Source organism: Schistocerca piceifrons, chromosome 2, assembly GCF_021461385.2.
Source record: "Schistocerca piceifrons isolate TAMUIC-IGC-003096 chromosome 2, iqSchPice1.1, whole genome shotgun sequence".
Lineage (NCBI taxonomy): Eukaryota > Metazoa > Arthropoda > Insecta > Orthoptera > Acrididae > Schistocerca > Schistocerca piceifrons.
Window position 1 is genome coordinate 319,436,607 of NC_060139.1, and position 20,025 is coordinate 319,456,631.

At 39.3% G+C, this 20,025-nt stretch overlaps 1 protein-coding gene across 1 annotated transcript in view; it reads right to left on the bottom strand.

The window, feature by feature from the left end:
- Nucleotides 1-1,093: 1,093 nt before the first annotated feature.
- Nucleotides 1,094-20,025, bottom strand: part of LOC124775357 (insulin receptor substrate 2) — a 193,003-nt gene continuing 174,071 nt past the window's right edge. The window contains exons 19-20 of the mRNA XM_047250189.1: nt 16,117-16,388; nt 1,094-6,784 (exon numbers count right to left, since the gene is read on the bottom strand). Coding sequence (XP_047106145.1) covers nt 5,502-6,784; nt 16,117-16,388 — 1,555 coding nt within the window. The 3' untranslated portion in view covers nt 1,094-5,501. The remainder of the gene's footprint in view (nt 6,785-16,116; nt 16,389-20,025) is intronic.

Consider the following 20,025-nt stretch of genomic DNA (forward strand, 5'->3'; position numbering starts at 1 on the left):
AACTCATCTACTTTTTACTAATTTGGGAGCTATTTTCATTGTCACATCAAAGTTTGTAATGTAAGATATAAACAGTCAGTTTATGATTATCGGCCTAAACCAATCTCAGCCTTGAGGAAATTAGAGGTCAAAAATTCAATAACTATCAGCTACAAATATTAGTAAATTTCCGTCCTCGGATTTACAACATTTTTATATGCCAAAATTACAAATTCATGATGTCTCGTAAAAATCTCTAATGTTGTTTTATTTAAAAAAAACTGGTCATTTTGCAAAATTTTCCTGTCCCTACATATCCTGCAAAAGTTATTTTTGTCTTTTTAATTTTTGCGCATCAGTGTATGTTATGTTAATTTACCTAGCTTGTCCAGTTTTGCGTGGAGTGTATTTGAAATCATCACTGTAGCGTAGATAACTAAGACACGATCTTTGCAGTCATAGTGTTCCACAAATGACATCACCGAGCGAGGTGGCGCAGTGGTTAGCACACTGGACTCACATTCGGGGGGACGACGGTTCAATCCCGTCTCCGGCCTTCCTGATTTAGGTTTTCCGTGATTTCCCTAAATCGCTTCAGGCAAATGCCGGGATGGTTCCTTTGAAAGGACACGGCCGATTTCCTTCCCCATCCTTCCCTCACCCGAGCTTGCGCTCCGTCTCTAATGACCTCGTTGTCGACGGGAAGTTAAACACTAATATCCTCCTCCTCCACAAATGACATAATCTATGCATAGTCCTATAAACAAGACAGGATAAGAAGATCCCTGACAGCTCGGTACCCAGCTTTCAACTGTGAAGTGATCATGACTACAGCCGAAAACAGAAGCCATCTACAGAGCTGTAACAACACTGAGATGATGCCACAGAGACATTTACAAAATAGCATTACATTATTGGTTGAGGCAGGCCTGAAAAACTGCTGCATCCAGCCCACTGCAACTGTCAGGGATCAACTTCACGCCAATTCAACTAGAATATGCTGATCTGTTCAACTTATTAAAATTGCAAATTAAAATGTGTGCATCTGAATTTTAAACAAATGGTAACAACAGGAAGTTATTGGAGCATGGAATGGAAGAAAAATAAAAGGAAATGTGTCTCATACTTTTATTCAAGTAGTGGTACGGATCTGTACAACTCAAAAAAATATACATAAAAATAGGAATAACATGAACAGTTCTATTTCATATAATGAAATAAGGTAAAATCAACAAACTGTATACAATAAAACATCTGTTACTCACAGAATCCTACAATGTAAGACATGGTAGTTTAGTGCCTCTGGGCAACTGGCAGTGGTAACAGTGTGGGCTGCACATTTAATTATAAGATTTTCGATTTTGTGTTGCCACGCAGCAGCATGTCATATAAGACACAATAGTTTTAAAATGGTAGAATTAACTATGGTGTCAGCACTCACACTAGTATAAATCAGTAATAAAACTTCTGTAATAGTACTTCACACAACAGAGTTATATGTAGCGTAGTCATGAGAGAAGCCAATGTTTTCACCCCTGAATCATCTGTAGTGAGTGTGCAGACACCAAGCTTTAGTGTGTAACAACATTGCATTACACAATCATAAAGTTATTTATTTATTGCAGTATGACTCCCTGAGTTCAAGCTACAGCCTCTTACGCATGTAGCAAAAAGTATAGCTACCCATCATGAAAGATTTTGTCAACCTTCCAATCACTAGTATAAACTATGCTTTGATAAGAGCTAGGGAAGCAGCTAGCAAGGAACTTGAAAATTTCTTCCAATTCACTAATCTGGGAAGCTTCGTTTAGCTATTTTTACTTCAAGCAAGAGCCAAGTAATTGTTTATTCTAAAATATCTACAATCATAAGCACCGTTCCTTTGGATTAATCAGAGAGTGAAACTGCTATAAAGTATTGTAGTTGCAAAAACTGATGAAATTCATCGATTGATGCAAAATAAATGTAACTTAAGATATCTTCTAATAGGATTACATCATATGCCAGTAACAGTGGTGAGATGACTCCTGAAAGATGTAAAAACTATGCATTTGGCTACACGTAAATATGGGGCAAAGCTCTCCCCTCACTAAAGTGTGAACATTATTAATCAATAATTACAGCATTCCTCAAGATGTTCATGTTAATAATAGAAGTCATAAATTTAAATTAATCACAAACATATTCTTAAACTGTTTGTTAAAACAACTGTGCCCCTTTCTGCTGAGTGACAGTGACAATATGAAAATTCTTGTTACAATGTGCAGTCCACTCATTTTGAAAAATGCAAGAACTTAAAAGTAGGTTGATTACCTCACTCTGAAAATGATAACAATATGTTTGACCTCAGAGACAAAGGAAACACGTTAATCCAATATCCAGTAATAAAACATGTCACACATATACATATATTCAAATTACATTTGTCGGCATATAGGAACTGTCTTTATTTCTGAGCACAAGTGTATGCGTGTATTTTGCATGTAAGTATGGTGATGCCATAATGATTACGTAAAAATGCTGGGTCTATACAATAATAAATACAACATAAAATGTTATCAAAACTCTCACAAAAATGGATAAAATGTCACGTAACTATCTCCTTTCTGTTCAACAAACAATAAATATAGTAGAGAAGGCTGGAGACATGGGGCAGTGTAGGAGGGGTCCCGCCCCCCCAGAGACGTGCCAGCACGCCCCCATGCAACATGGGAAACTGATGGGACACACGCAGCCACGTCTGACGTGGCTTCTCCCCAGCAGAATGATAAGAGAACTGTGTTCTTCTGACATGTTGCCATTTGATGGCAACTTATTACAGTCATTCTCTGTCAGCAGTCTGTAGGGCCACTAAGAAACACACCACTGTCCATTTGAAGAGTATTTCATACTCTATATACATACAACTACAGGTAGGCACACCCTGCAAGGTATATAAATAGTCCAGTAGAAGCAAAGTCTTTGAATGTGGTACAATTCAAAACAAAGCACCAGTCACCAAAACTGAAAGTGTATATATATGGAAAAAATTTTCTTGCACTTGGTCTAGATTAGTAAATCAGCTGCACTCTTAGAGTAATGGATGCTCACTGCAGACCTGCTTCTTGATAGTAAAATATATTGTTATTTTACAACAAATCAAGTGTAAAGGGTGTAACAAAAAGTTACAAAAGGTGTGTTAAATTTAGTGCCCTGGCTACCACTACATACACAGCGAAAGGAATGATTCCTTCTTGAATATTAAACTTTGAGGAAAATGACACACTCCTATCAGGAAACTGAAGTCCTGGAATCACAAAGGGACCAGCCCCTTGTTCACTATGATTTTTAGGCCTATGCCTATGGAGTAACTGAAGGCACATTTTAGAAACTGAGTCAGCTTATGCATGAGCAAGAAATGAAAGCTATACTGCACCATGGTGCACCTGGCACCTGATATTACTCCCAACTACTTTCCAGCGAGCACTGCAGCCATTCAACTATCTGTACACTACAGATAGTCAAACACATCACATAGAAACAGTGATTTTTGCACTTGCAACAGTGCTGTATTAACAAGTATGGTCTTAATGGAAACAAGGAGGTATCAGGATTTGAATATCTATACTACTCTGTGAAAATACAATTTTGTTGAAAAGGTATTCACTGAACCAACCAACTGAGGCAGGCCATCAGCTGTAGCCAAAGCACACAGCAGCAAATGCTGGGAGTCACTACCCAGGCTGAATTATATTGGCACGTGGACAGTTAAAGCAATCAGTATGTCCATGTCCAACATTTCAGAGATATAACATTCTTACCTATCCTGGTCCATGAATCCACGTTTTCATTTCTCTGGTCTTTGATAAAAATATTATTACAGTGTTAACTGATGTGTGATTGAGAGGCCCAATGTTCAATGTTTAGAGACAACATATTTTAAACAAAACAAATTCTTGAAAATACAGTAAAAATTATAACTTGTTAATTGGTAATGTAAATCCAGAGAGGTGCTCGTGGTATTAAAAGGTTAATTTCAGAAATGATGTGCTGCTTGTGAACAATGTGTATGTAAAAAAAGTTGTTAAGGCTAAATATTTGGTAAACACACAAAGGAAATCAGTTTTCTTACACAAAGGCATTTTCATGCCATTGAAAAACCTCATCAGTCAGACAACTAAATAGTTATGAATAAAGGACATATTTAAATTATTAGCAATTGTAATCAGTCAGTTCTGAATTTCCCATGAGGGGGGAAAAAGAATACTGCTGTTTCACACCTACGAGTGAAGCATACCAATATGTATTTATGTTAAGTAGCTATGTGAAACAGCAATGAAAAAGGTGACAGACAAGAAAGAGGTTCACAAACATCACACATATTCTCAACATCATTACTTTGCACTTATGCTTCAAACAGTTTTGTGTACAAAATCAAATAATCTAGTTTTTTTGGATCCTTTTAGTTGATGCTTTGAACTTCAGCACTGGATTTTAAGATGTATTTACTACAGATCTCCCATTTCATGCTGCTCCATGGATGTGAAAAGCTTTCTGCAACATGTTATGGTGATAATTCACAGAACATATTTCTTTCTTGCTCTCGTTTTTTCCTTAAAAAAAGGGGGAGAAGAAGAAATACAAGTGCTTCTCACTTCATAGATGGGTCACTAAATAGGTAACCACAAAAGACTGTTGTGGGACAGCTTTGGAATGAGACATAAAAATATTGTAAAGAAACAATTTTTAAATTTTTGTGAAAACATGTTCAACTCATGGTACTTGATATTCTGATAACACGTTACATACTGACGATCATACACATTTTTTCCATACATAGCACATGTAAACCATTTCTAATAAAATGCCAAAAATGTACTAAGTACTTGTTCCTAAACATCAAATGTACAGTGGAAATTTTTAAAACAAAATCCCTCATACACTTGGAGGCTAAATCTGAGCCAGCTGCCTTTCCATTAGAATGTCTCTATGGTGTGTACCAATTAGGTATGCACTTATTCTAGGAATAAACTTAAAAGCAAATATAGGTTCAGATAATGACACAAGTATATGTATCCACAAAGATATGTTGCTGCCAAATTTATACTTCTCAGACAAATACCCACCAGTGGACTTTACGGAAGTGGGCATACAAGATAGGCCTACCTTAATTCATAAAGGGCATAAGATCCTGAGTGGTGGGTGAGGAGCTCTGTAGCGTGTGCCACATTTTCTAATGATACTTGAGTAGTTCTTACTTAGTATACATTTCAGGCATTGCTGCAGCAAATTAATACTAAAGCATTATTTTCAGCAGCAAGCCATACAAACAGCAATCGTCTTCATGCTTTCAGTACCAAAGCTAGATAAAAAATTAATAGACAGCCTCAAAGCTAGCAAGATGCACAATTCAAAGTTCACCTAGGATGCATTACCACCCCAATAACTGGCAATGCTTATTCATTTTGCTACAATTACAATACGAAAAAACAGGTGTACAGTAAACAGTCTCACAGTCAAATAGCAAATCAATAAGACAGCAGTCACTCAGTCCTGTGAGAGAAGTCAATCTGAGCATAAGAACTGCCATCATACAGCTGTTCTCCTCGAAGCTGAGTGCGCTGTGATCTCTCACTGGGCCTGTCCTCCAAGTCGAGTGATACGTAGTGTAGCTGCTGGTCAGCTGATGCTGTACTAGAAGTAGAGCCTGACCGTATTAAGGGATTAGCTTGTCGGTGTGCACTGGTAGTAGGACCATTCAACACATCCGTCTGAGTCTTCAGTGACTTATGCTGCCCCACATCAACTGGCCTTCCAGGACCTTTTTGCTGAATTGAAGACTCACGGTGAATACTGACCGAGTTCTCTGGAGTTTGTTCTGTTGCAGTACATTCCACGGCCACTATATTTATGTTATTTGTATGTTCAGGAACAATGGCCTCCAAAGGCAGACTCAAATTCTCTGTCAGTTCAGTCGTCACAGAGTTTACATTAGGATTTTCCTCTGATCCTAAACAGCCTGCATCATTGCAGGTTGATATATCTCCAGCACTATGTTCTGAGTGATCAACTTCCTTCCTTTCGTTGGAAGTTAGGCTGTCATTATGTTCCCTTACATGGCTGGGTCTCCCTTCTTCCTGAACTTCTCCTACAGAGTCCATTAAGATTCCTGAACTGCTATCAGATTTGGACGATTGCGCAAACCTTGAAGATGTACAGTTCAACTCTTCAGGATTCTCGCATAGAAGCGAAGGTGCAGTTTTGTTGGAAAATGACATCGCAGGCCGGGAATTTATTTCTTCTCTTTGCTGGCTCTGTAACATATTACGTTGTTTTTGATCGTCTGTTGTGCTCGTACCTGATGCATTGTTTTGATCACTTTCAGTTCTACCCACGTTTTGGAGTTCACTCCTTGTGGAGTAGTTAACACTTTCCTGCTGGCGGCCACACGTTTGAAGTTCACACGACTTCATTTGTCCTGCGTCAATACCCGATAACTGTTTCTCTGTGAAATTGGTCAGTCTGACACTTCTTGCTGTGGGTGCTGTTGAGCCTTGAGGCTTTGCAGGTGGAACCGGAGGCTTGTCCCTACAGTCATATATCTGCTCAGATGAACTTGCTCTCTCACTGCGTGTTTCGAACTTTGGAATATTCTCTCCTGGTCCCCAAGAGCCCCGAGCTCTGATGACACGGGGAGCCAGACTGGGTCCACTCTCGATGGGCTGCGGAAGATCCACAAGCTCTGAGAAAGGACGACGTGGTGGACTGCAGTTGGCATAATCAGCATTTACAGGTGTTGGCTGCTCTGAGGATCCTGATCCAGAACCTGTTTTCAAAACAAAATGCAAATTAAATAAAGGCTTCTCCTACAGAATGTCAACTGAACTTAGTATGGTATGAAGCAAAGGGATGCACATAAATGCTAAACTCTGTAAGTTATTCATGTAACAATGCGAGCATAACGAAAAGAATATTAAAAGTAGACTACTTGGAATCCATGGAAAGAACAGACTGATAAAATCAGAAAATGAGATTAAAACAATATATATTACTTTAGAGATTGCTATTGAAAATAAGTGAAAATTATTACATTTTACACTGAGCATAGGGAAATAATTTCAGTGTCTCAGTGATGTTTCTTGCTACCACTGTCAGAATGATCTTTTTGCCCTTTTTTATTGTAAGCATTAAGTCTTACTACCGAACTGCACCATTACACCATTGAAAGGTTCAGCAAATCCATAAATTAGGTTAAAATTTTAAAATAACTGTTACATGTTCAACAGCATTACATAATTTAACATAATGATACAAAGGTGCATCCCAGCAAGGAGAGTACAATTCACAATATGAAAACTCAAGATCAGAATATGCAGTTTACTGTAAGTCTACCACCTCTATGGAGCAGTCAAACTCCAATCACATAACCATATGCGAAAGTGAGTTCACAAAATGTTAATATATGCAGCAATGGTGGGGGCGACATTTTCACACTGTGGATATTATCTGGTTTCCACGGAATTGAAATTGGGACTAGAGAATCCACAATAACATCCCCATCTTTCCCCTTTTCATGTCCATTCCTCTCCTGTCATTTTCCACCCAATTCAAATTCTGTAATGACACTTTATCCTCCCTCCTTTCGCCCACTACTACTGGGATGTTAAGTTTTAGATTAATTTATACTTGTTTAAAGGAATGCTGCATTCTACAATGAATTGATCTGAAATAGTTGATGAGCAAGATGTTTCTTATGGAATTTTTGCTGGATTTGCCAGCATATTCTAAAACAAATGAGATATAATATTTCAATGGTCCAATCCTTGCTGTCATCAGAGAAGAGGCAGTCACTTTGCCCTGCCAAACAAATGCGAAACAGAGACAACATCCCTATATGGTGGTAAAAAAAAGCATGAGCAATGTATCAGGATATACATGCAGAAAAAGGGAAAAGCAACCAACCAACTACAGCATACTGATGTGTACCGCATATACACATACAACAGAAAACATGTTTCACTAGCTTTCAAGCTCTGGCTCTTCTTTTTAGCAAAAGTGCACATGTTTACACATGCAATGACACAGGCACTCAAGTGCAGACTCCCACTGCCACAGTGAGACTGATTATTGGTTATGCATTACTGAGAGAAGTTGCCTGGACTGAAGGGGGTGGGGAAGGATGCATGAGACAAGGAGGTGGTGGTGGTGGTTAGTGTTTAACGTCCCGTCGACAATGAGGTCATTAGAGACGGAGCGCAAGCTCGGGTTAGGGAAGGATTGGGAAGGAAATCGGCCGTGCCCTTTCAAAGGAACCATCCCACCATTTGCCTGAAACGATTTAGGGAAATCACGGAAAACCTAAATCAGGATGGCTGGAGACGGGATTGAACCGTCGTCCCCCCAAATGCGAGTCCAGTGTGCTAACCACTGCACCACCTCGCTCGGTGAGACAAGGAGGGGAATGTGGGGTAGTGTGGGGCAAATCTATTGACAGATGACTCAGTGGCTGCACAGGAAGACGAAAGGAGTTAGAAGTCCAAACCAGTCAGGAGTGCACATCGCTGCTGCTGCATGCTACACTCACTGGGCCTAAGAGAGCTTGAGAATAAGTTCTGTGCTGTGGCTGTGGAAAGGAGCAAATTGTCGTTTGTTGTTCTTACAATGCAAATAGATTGTTGTGTCCTCTGTGTCACAGCATGGGAAAGAAGACTGTGCAGAAGAAACCTTCTGTCATGAAGGGGCCCATCTGTCGCGCAACTCACTGAGTCTGCCAACTGGGCAAAGAAGAATCACAAAGACGAGTCATAGCCTGTCCTCCCTTTGTAAGTGCAGCGGTGGGTGGATAGCACTGTTTAAGTGCAGAGGTGGGTGGATAGCACTGTTCGACTTATGATGAGCTGCACCAAGAATGAGGTGGTCTACGAGTCTTGTCAATTCAGACTCGCTGATCTGCGTACTGGCAGCGAACATGGCTGACCACAGGGCGATCAAGAATGCTTTGGCCACCCATAACGTCGATGCGCGACCAGCACATGAGAAGACGTCTTCCCCTGGAAGGCACTCCTGAGGGGACTGCCTTGATGCTGCGATGAGGCAGTGGTCCGAGAAGGACCGAGTTGCTGCCATCCAACAATAGCCTGAAGTTACACCAAGTCACCACTGACATGGTGCAGCAGAAGGCTCACAGTAGTGCACTGTGCTGCCAAACTGGACTGGGCTGCATTGACAGGATAGGAAGCATTCCTCCAGACAGCTCATAAATAAGCTGACACAGAATGGTGAGAGAACCCTTGACAGAACCATGGATTTGTTTACAAGTTTGACCTTTGAAAGTGAAATAATTGTGGGTGTAGATGTGGTTGGCCAGGAGGATTAGGAAAGATGTGGTAGGTCTGATATCAGAAGGACTTTGTGAAAGGTAGTGTTAAATGGCAACAAGGCCATTGGCATGGGTGATGTTGGTGTATAAGGACATTACATCTGCAATGACCAACAAGCAGTCTGATGGTAATAGGACAGGAACTGTGGAAAGGTGGTGAAAAAGTGAGCAGTGTGTTAGATGTAGGATGGGAGGTTACAGACAGTGTTTTGGAGGTGTTTGTGGACAAAGGCAGAGCTTCATTCCATGGGAGCACTGCACACTGACACAATGGGATAATCAGTTGGGAGACCGGTGGAGTTGGATTTATGGAGTATGGGGATTATGTAAAAGGTAAGAGTGTGGGGGAGGGAGGGGCTGGTGTAAAGAGAGAGATGGATACAAATGTCAGGTTTTGGGATGGACCTAAGGCCTTAACGAGCTGCTAGCGATCTTGTTGGATTTCTGTAATGTGATCACAGTCATAAGGTTTGTATGCAGGGGTATCGGAAAGTTGGCAGAGACACTCAGCCACGTAGTCATTACAATTCATGACCGCTGTGATGGAGCTTTTGTCTGCAGGTAGGATGATTAGGTCTGAACTGTCTTCAGGTTATGAACTTACCACCCTTCCTGTTGACAAAGGCTCCATCAAAGTGGTCATGAATCTTGGTGCCCCAGGTGCAAGACCTATCCTGTGCATCCATCCACTACCCCCTACCACAGTCTCCCCAATAAAAGGCAGGGCTTTGTATGAAGCAGCCATGTTACATACCACCTACACTGTGATTACTATACAGCTTTCTATGTGGACATGATACATAATCAACTGTCTTATTCACATGAATGGCCACCGCCACACTGGGATAAATTAAAAACTTGACCACCTGGTTGCCAAACATGCAGTGCACCACAACGCAAACGACTTTCACAGCTACTTCACTGTGACTGTGCTTGTGGAATCCCCCTGGCTTAGACCTCTGCTATTCTGTTTGCCACAGCCTCAATTTACCTTTTCCTTTCTGTCTTTGTCCACACTACCCCTTCCCCCATCCAGATTGTGTGCTGCCTTTTCCCACACTCCCCCCATACCCAGGCATAGTCTCTCTCTCTCTCTCTCTCTCTCTCTCCCTCTGTTTTCCCACCTTCCTGTATCTTCTCTTCCCCCCTCTTCATCTCTACCTTCCTCTCCTTCCCCCTTTCTCCCTTTATACCTTTTTTAAGATATACCCTCTGAACCCCTTTCACCTTGTTGTGCAGACATTGAGTCATCTGTTGAAAGACCTGCCCCACAATATCCCACTATGACCCTCCATGGCCCTGCATCACTACATAACCCTTCCTTACCATTGTCCAGGCAACTGCTCTGAATAGTGTCTCGCCACGGCAGTGGGAATATGTGTTTGGGTGTCAGTGTGGTTGAGTGTGTCACTGAGTGTACTTTTGCAATATGAAGAGTCAGGGCACGAAACCTAGTAAAAACTGCTTTCTCTTATGTGTGTCTATGCACCACATGATTGTGTCTATGCACCACACATCAGTCCACTATACGTGAGTGATTGCATTACCCTTCTTTTTACATACTGTTCCACCCAGGAATTTCTATTATTACATTACAGTCTAAAATTGCCACGAATACGTTTTGCTGGTCGAATATGAAGGACTTCCATCTGACAGCTTATTGGACAAGTGCCCTGTCTTTTTGTCTCTCGATAGCGACCAGTCTCCAGTTTCACATCAGTTCAGCAAGATTCGGCAAAGCATTTAATATGATGAAGGCCGTAGTTGGACCATTGAAATACTATGTGATATTGATTTTATTATCTGATGGCAAACCTAACAGTCAAATCAAGCTGTTTATTGTTCACCAGTAGCACTTTGTTTTTTTTTTTTTCAGACACTGAAGAAACGAGAGCACTAAAAAATTCATCCACAAATCACCATGCATGTGTTTCTTGCCCTTGATAATGAATAAATCCGCTGTCAGGCGCTGTGACTGTTGTAAGAAAGTGTGTAGTTATTCTAGCAAAGGAGGGGTAGCTGAAAAGGCAGTTACGAATTTTTAGTATTTAATTTGTCTATAGGCTACACACCACTGCAGATAAGTGGTTGCTACCTTCATTTTTATTCATTTACACAACAGATTTACAGATATGTTAAGTTACTGCTTACTTCCTTGGGAAAATTACAATACACAGGTAGTCACGAAGAAATACTTTAAATATGTCACTAGACAAATTTACATTGTCTGCACAGTAAGGAAGGAGCTTTGTAACTTCTACTTCGCTTCCTACTCCCCAAAGTTGGATTTTGCATGAAGACACATTTTTTCACAACATGAATTGCTCACAGACAAAAACAGGGGAAGTTGGTGAGTGTCAGTAATTCCATACTTCCATTTCTAAATTTAATTACTTGATTAATGTTAATAAATTTGTACATAGCTGCACAATTTAAAAGTATCAATCAATAACAAATTTAATAAATGATTTGCGAACAGATCAAAGCTTTGGTCACAATTAATAAAAATTTTACCAGAAAAAAATCACATGAGCAAGACATAATTCAGATGGTAAGAGTTGGAGGAGAAAATGTGGGCAGCCTTAAAGATGAAGATGGATAAGACCAAATACCTCGTAGTGAGCAGGGAGGAAAACAATAAACCTTCAGACGTTAACAATGACAAAAATTCAAGCAGGAAATAGGTTGTCGAGGTTTGCACTTGGAAAGCCACTAAAGTCTCAGCTTCTATTAAGATCCACAAAGATTAATCTACAGGAGTGAGATATAACCTGTGGTCCTATAGAGAGCACAGACCTTCATCCCAAACCAAAAGACAGATATTTGAGAATGCTATTCTGAGGCAGATTTTTTGACTAGTGAAGGACAGAGATGACGGGGGGAAAAGGAGGAACCATAAACTGCAGGAGTTGTACAAGTTTCTACAAATTGGTGGACGTTGTGGGAGTGATTAAAGTGAGAAGACTGAAATAGTATGGGCACATAATGCATTGAGAATGCCAGATCAGGTAGGCGGAGGAAGACAACATCACAAGTAACAGATCAGGGGGAAGACCAAGGCTGAGATGAGGATGGCAACAAAGAAATGAATCAAATATTTCCTCGTATTTCCAGTAAAGTTTGTAATATTTTCCCCTGATTTTGAAATTTTTATTTATGTTATAATAACAATTAAAGTCTTCATTGTTTTCTAACTGAAAATAATTAAATCTGGTACAAAACTCACAAAAATTAAGGCGGACCCTTTAACTCTGTCAATTTATATAGTTTACTTTTTATTTTATTCGTTTTCAGTGCACTGATATAGATGGTAATTATAAGTAATTTAACACATTTATAAAATCTACATAATTTAAAATGAATTAACACAAAACAAGCTAATGATTTGTAGTACGAACTAGTTCAAATTAAAATTTTAATATTTGGCAGATCAAATTATTGAGTATTTTTACACTGCTCATCAATCATTTAAAATCTTAGCTAAAAGTCTGGATTTTTCATACCAAATGTTTTTTTTTTTTTTTAAATTTACTACAAGTTTTTTCTCAAATCTTCTGATTCAGTTATTTTAACTTCTTTGTCTCAATCTCAACATATAGTCTCTTCTGACAATTCTGAACCCAACTTCTGGTAAGAATGAATTACAAACTTTGGAACATCAAAAGTTGCAACATATCCATTTGTTTCATTTAGGATGGAATCATATATTAATTGTTGAGCAATTAAAGTTTAATTTTTCACATTCTCAACCAAGCACTCATAATTGACTGAAAAACCTCTTTCAATATTAGCACTGCCATGAGATAAAATCATAACTATCTTTAACAATTTTATTAATGACTGTGGATAGGTGTGTGTAACAATTAATTCATTCCAAAAATGATCTAGGTGTTTCTTAGCCTGCAAATAATTTTTGAGAATTAGTTATGCTGAAGATTGAGAACATAAATTGCTTAAATCTCAAATGATTTCATCAGGCACAATACCACTGACACAATTACTTTCATTCAAAACAGTGAGAAGACTTTTCAGTCTCTCGCTGTTGACTTTGGGAAAATGTACAAGACTTGGATCAAAACGTGAGACTGCTTTAGTAAGCTTAGTAAGAGTAACTGTGTCGATAATTTTTCTGTAAAAGCTATGAAAGCAGTTGTGACATCTTTTATAAACTGTAAGATCATTTGATAAGTGACTTTTTTTGTCTTTTTTAATTCTCTGATAGCTTTTTTAGTACCAAATCCTAAGTGTATTTGATTGTACAGAAGCAAATTTTTTTTATCAGTTAAGTCTATACTTGTTAAGAATTTTTTTATCAGTTAAGTCTATACTTGTTAAGAAATCAACAGACTTCAGTAGGCCCTACATCTGCTTTGATAAATCTTCACAGTATATTTTGAATGACTGTCACTAAAGACCTATGCAGAATTGGTGCCACAGAAGTATAATTTGGATATTCTTGTGCAACTGTCCATATTAAGTATCACTGAATCATTAATTTGTTTCACAGACTGCACTCAGATTTCAGATTGCTGAAAAATTTATGATTAATAGTTGGTCCATTCATTGAGTTTTGTAAAATTTTATTAAGGTTTATAAGAGGTAGAAGTGTGTACAACAAAGCAAAGCAGATCTTAAGTATCATGTACAACCCCCCCCCCCCCCCCCCCCCCCATTACTCCAAAATCTGATATTTATATCCATTTGAGGTTCTTGACAAACCTTATCAAGTGAATCATCAAATCTTATAATAAAATGATTAGAGGAAGTAATACGATTCCCTCAGTCTATCTTTATAATATGGCACAATACCATAAAGCATTAAGCACGTAATTTCAGTTTGCTGCAGTTCCATTCTTCTGGCTATTTCACTATTGTTGAACATTTTTTAAAAAATAACTTTACATCACTTCCAGCTGACCACATTAACTTGTGAGTCATCAGTGTTTGAATACACCAAAGTATTGACAGGTGAGTTCAAAAACTAGAGGAGTGGTATTTTTGTAGACTGTAAATTTGCTAAAACGTTTTAATACTTTGGCATGGCTTTTGACAACTGTTATACCCATATTACTTAAAGAAAACTTAACATTGTAAAGCTTTCTTCTATCCAAAATTTCAAATCTGGCTCAATCAACCAATAACTTTGAAAATGTTCTGTCATGCTGAATGCAATAGCCTTACTGTTACAGTTTTTACCTGACAATACAAATTACAGTACAAATGACACATGGCAGTAACAAAGATTTATGAAAGTGCATTATTGGAGAAGATGCTAGAAATTAGAGCACATATAGAGGCATATAGACAGTTGCTTTTTTCTCACTCTACCCGTGAGTGGAACAGGAAAGGAAGTGACCAGTTGTGGTACAAGGCACCCTCCGCCATGCACCGTACGGAGGCTTGCGGAGTATGTATGTAGATGTAGAAGTAGATGGAGACGGTCCTTCTCAGAAAATGCACTTATTTGCAATACAAAATATGAAATTAAACTAGTGGGTCTATAATGTCCTGAAGCCTATGGCAGTTCATAAATGTGCAGCTTGCTGAACCAATATATTGTACATGAAAGATAAAGTAATGGACATTTTACACACAGTTTAATAGGATTCCCACTCCATATATTGATATTCACAGAAACCCTACCACTTCCATGAGGTCAACAAGTCAGAATACTTTGGTCAGAGTCCAATCGCAGTATTGTGACTAGTCAAAGAAGGAGAGGCTAAGATTCAAATCTTTTGTTATAAAACCCTGCTGGAAAAGTTTCCACTTGGCAGACTAATTAAAAGCAATCCTGAACATCACAAACAACCATGCAATCTGGCTATGAAATAATTCACAACGGAGTACTTGCATAAAAAGTTCTCCATTTACTTGATGCATCAAATATGGATAAAATTCCAAGCTTTTGATGATTGCCACCATCATCGTCATCATTAGGGGATAAATGTGACTATCATGAAACTGGCTATGCTCCCACTTTTATACCCTCAGGACTGGATTATGTCATGATGACATGGAAATTGTGTGTACTTAGGAGACACCCTTTATGTCAACAGATTTTGTTTACGCGTTCTATCCAGCATCACTTGCAGCAGCATCCCTTACATAAGGTGGCAAATGGCAAGAAATCTTCCTCTGTGCTCTTCCTTCATGAAATGCATGCTTCCATGCACTGCTACATGAATAGCCAGTTTTGTCTGAACAAACAAGGATATTTGCTCACACAATGGATTACTGATCAGAAAAGCAGTTAAAATTAGACTATGTGATTACATCTCCAATATACATGCCAGGTATGTGCTTAGCAATGGATGGAAGTGTGTATTTAACAAAGAAAGAACACAGAGGAAAACTTCTCGAAGTTTACCGCCTGAAGCAAAGGATGATGATCGCAAACAAAATTTATTGATGTACAGAATGCCACCTCAGTATGCACCGTTTCCGAGTTGTCATTATGTAAACGAGTCAGTCATATGCTGTCCTCTGGGTATAAATGTGGGAGTGCCACCGGTTTCATGCCAGTCAGACTTAGCCCCTGATGATCATGATAGAGGCAATAACTGGAAGCTTGGGTTTTATCTGAATCTGACACGGCAAGAACACTGAGCACTTTTCATGCAAACATTCATTTACTTGTCATCAAAGCTTCAATTGTGTGTAATTCTTTACCATCATTCATATGTATAACAATAAACCAATATACAATTTCATCTTTCTCACATGAAGGAGTAAGTCAACAGTATCCCCATGCAAGGAGGCTCAACTGTGAAACATACCAGATGCCGAACTATCCGAAGGCGGCGACTGAGCTGATAGCCGTAGACATCCACCAGTTGCATCCACAGCACACTTCCGATCTGGCTCCTTCGCATCGTCTTCTCCGGGAAAGGGTCGACTTGAAGGACTTCCAGGACTAAATGGAAAGACTGAGCCAGAGGGAGTGGGCACATCTGCTACTACATGAGGTACACGTCGCTGCCGGCGCAGTGATGAAAATGGACTCGATCCAGGTGATGGTGATAGCTGCAATGCTTTGGGTGGTGTGCACCTGCAATTGACATGGATATTCAATATATGTTGTTTTACTGACTCATAACCTACAGCTATACAGACAAAACAATTCACAAAAATTCTTCATACAGAAACATAAAGTAAAGTAAAAAGTTATAGAAAACGTTCACTTTGCAATGTCATGTACACTGTAACTAAATTTCATTGCAGATTAAAACTGATCAGAAGGTGAGATGCAGGCTGCACGAGGGAACCAAACTGACTGATCTTCTTCGATTTTTTTCATACCTCTAGGGTTTTAAGGTCAGTGCCAAGACATTAATTTCCTAAAGCAGTTCAATGCACCTCTCAAACCTCTCGAAAAAATTTTCTTTGAACAGCTCTAAGCACAGTTAAGTATAAAATAATTGAAGCTATTAACAGAGGTGACTATAGCAATGAGCATCAAGCTTTACTCTTGTAATCGTGAGGTCACTGGTTTGATTCTTGGTAGACACACTTGCTTTACATTTTTAATGACATGTTAAAATAGCAAAAAATGGACCACTTCTAAATAAAGATGTCTTTTTAATAATAAATGACATGAAAATACAAGTAGTCATCACAAATTAAAATTTCATACAAAAATGCTGTATGTATTATTGTTAAATTAAAAAAATATTTATACATAATTAACAACTGTTTTAATTTTATGTTTGTATTTATTTGTAATTGCTAAAAATTAGAAAGTACCTTATTTTCTATTTAATGCTTTATACCAGATTTCCGGAGGTAAAATAGTCCCCCATTCAGACCTCCGGGCGGGGACTACTCAAGAGGACGTTGTTATCAGGAGAAAGAAAACTGGCGTCAGGAAGTCATTTCTGAAAGTATTTGTGTGGAGTGTAGCCATGTATGGAAGTGAAACATGGACGATAACTGGTTTGGACAAGAAGAGAATAGAAGCTTTCGAAATGTGTTGCTATAGAAGAATGCTGAAGATTAGACGGGTAGATCATATAACTAATGAGGAGGTATTGAATAGAATTGGGGAGAAGGGAAGTTTGTGGCACAACTTGACTAGAAGAAGGGATCGGTTGGTAGGACATGGTCTGAGGCATCAAGGGATCACCAATTTAGTACTGGAGGGCAGTGTGGAGGGTAAAATCGTAGAGGGTGACCAAGAGATGAATATACTAAACAGATTCAGAAGGATGTAGGTTGCAGTAGATACTGGGAGATGAAGCTTGCACAGGATAGAGTAGCATGGAGAGCTGCATCAAACCAGTCTCAGGACTGAAGACCACAACAACAACACCAGATTTTAATTTATTATGAACTCACATATTAATGTGATTAGTAATTAAAAAATAAAATATTAATTTTATGAATTAAAATGAAAGTTTGAAAAACTGCATTTACGAGAATCGTATTGGGTTTACGTCCCAGTATGGTATATAGTTTTGAATAAGTAAAGCAGATATATATTTCAATTGGAGAATCTTTAACTGATATTAGGTCAACAGCAGAGTTAAGTACAAATTCCAAAGGAATTTGTATCAGAAAGTTCCATCTGGTGCCACTAAATAATCAATGCTTGTACATCACATCCAGTAATGTACCCATGAAAGTATACTTTCTAGGACACAGTCTGCACGACATAAATTTTAAAACTTGTACCTACTACGGCACTGGATGCAACTTAGAATTATAAAAACTGAATGGAGTTACGTTGGTTTTCAATACAATGCATGGCAGAAATGCATGAAAGGCAAGGCAGGGCTACCTGTGAAAGCAGCTTTGTGGCCTACCAACTTAGCGGCAAAACCTGTGTGGCATTCTACATGTGCTGTCTGTCAAATTAGCTGTCTGTCTACATGAACTGCCACCACCAAACTGTGGCCAAGGGACAACAGGACCTGGTTGAGCATGCTGTCCACGAAAATGGGATCAGTTTCACCAATTGTTTCACAGCCTGTGCCATCTGGATTCTTCCCACCAACACACACTTTTTTCAAATTATTCAGGTGAAAACTCTCCCTGCAACAAATCCTTCATTCTCAAAAGCTCTCTCGTGTCAACCTTAGCTAGTTCCTGTCCTCCCCCTGCCTATATCCCCTCTTCCCTGCAAACACTCCAACCCTATAAATGGCTTCTATCCTGTCAGTGCACCCGCACAGTTCCCCTTCTCTACTTTCCCTTTCACTCCCTTCCGAGACCAGGCTCCAGGTGCTGCACCTCGTAGCCCCTATCCTTTCCCCATCACATCCCTGTGCACTCCCATAAGCAGCACTAGCATCATCCTACAATCCTACCCCGCTATTCCTAGTTAGTTATTAATCTACCAAATGAATCTTCGGCCTTCTTCTGTAATACCACTTGTTGATAGCTTCTGTTTTTTTCCAGCCTGTACTGTTTATTTTCCAAGTATCACTTCCAATAAGGATACATTCAACATACCTAGAAAAGGTTTTCTAACACTTATATTTACGTTCAGTGTTAACATATTTCTTCTTGCCAGTCTAAATTTTATATTCTCTTTACTTTTGCCACTATCAGTTATCTGAATGCCCAAATGGCAAAACTCATCTGGTACTTTTCATGTCTCATTTTCTAATCTACACCGAAGAGCCAAAGAAACTGTTCCAGCTGCCTAATATCGTATATGGAAATGCAAGCATGCAGAAGTGCTGCAACACGAATGTCTGTAGTAGTGCTGGAAGGAATTGACACCATGAATTCTGCAGGGCTGTCCATAAATCCATAAGAGTACGAGGGAGTGGAGATCTCTTCTGAACAGCACATTGTATGACATCCCAGATATGCTCAATAATGTTCATATCTGGAGAGTTTGGTGGGCAGTGGAATGTTTAAACTCTGAAGAGTGTTCATGGAGCCACTCTGTAGCAATTCAGATGTGTGAGGTGTTGCACTGTACTGTTGGAATTGGCCAAGTCCGTCGGAATGCACAATGGACATGAATGGATGCAGGCGATCAAACAGGATAATTACGTACATGTTACCTGTCAAGAGTTGCATCTAGAAGTATCAGGGATCCTATATCACTCCAACTGCACACACTCTACAGCATTACAGAGCCTCCACCAGCTTGAACAGTCCCCTGCTGACATGTGGCGTCCATGGATTCATGAGGTTGTCTCCATACCCGTACACGTCCATCTGCTCGATACAATTTGAAACGAATACGTTTCTGATCATCAAAGATAAACGAATGGGCCTTCGGCTCCAAAAGCCCATATCGTTGATGTTTCATTGCATGGTTCACATGCTGACAGCCCAATACTGAAATCTGCAACTATTTGTGGAAGGATTGCACTTCTCTGTCACAATGAATGATTCTCTTCAGTCGTCGTTGGTCCTGTTCTTGCAGGATCTCTTTTTCTGGTCACAGGGATGTCTGAGATTTGATGCTTTACCATATTTCTGATAGTCACGGTACACTCATGAAATGATCGTACGGGAAAACCTCCACTTCATCACTACCTTGGAGATGCTGTGTCCCATCTCTCATGCGCCAACTATAACACCATGTTCAAACTCACTCAAATCTTGATAACCCGCAAATCTTGATAACCTGCCATTGTAGCAGCAGAAACTGATCTAACAACTGCACCACACAGTTGTTGTACATATACGTGTTGCTGACCACAGCACTGTATTATGCCTGTTTACAT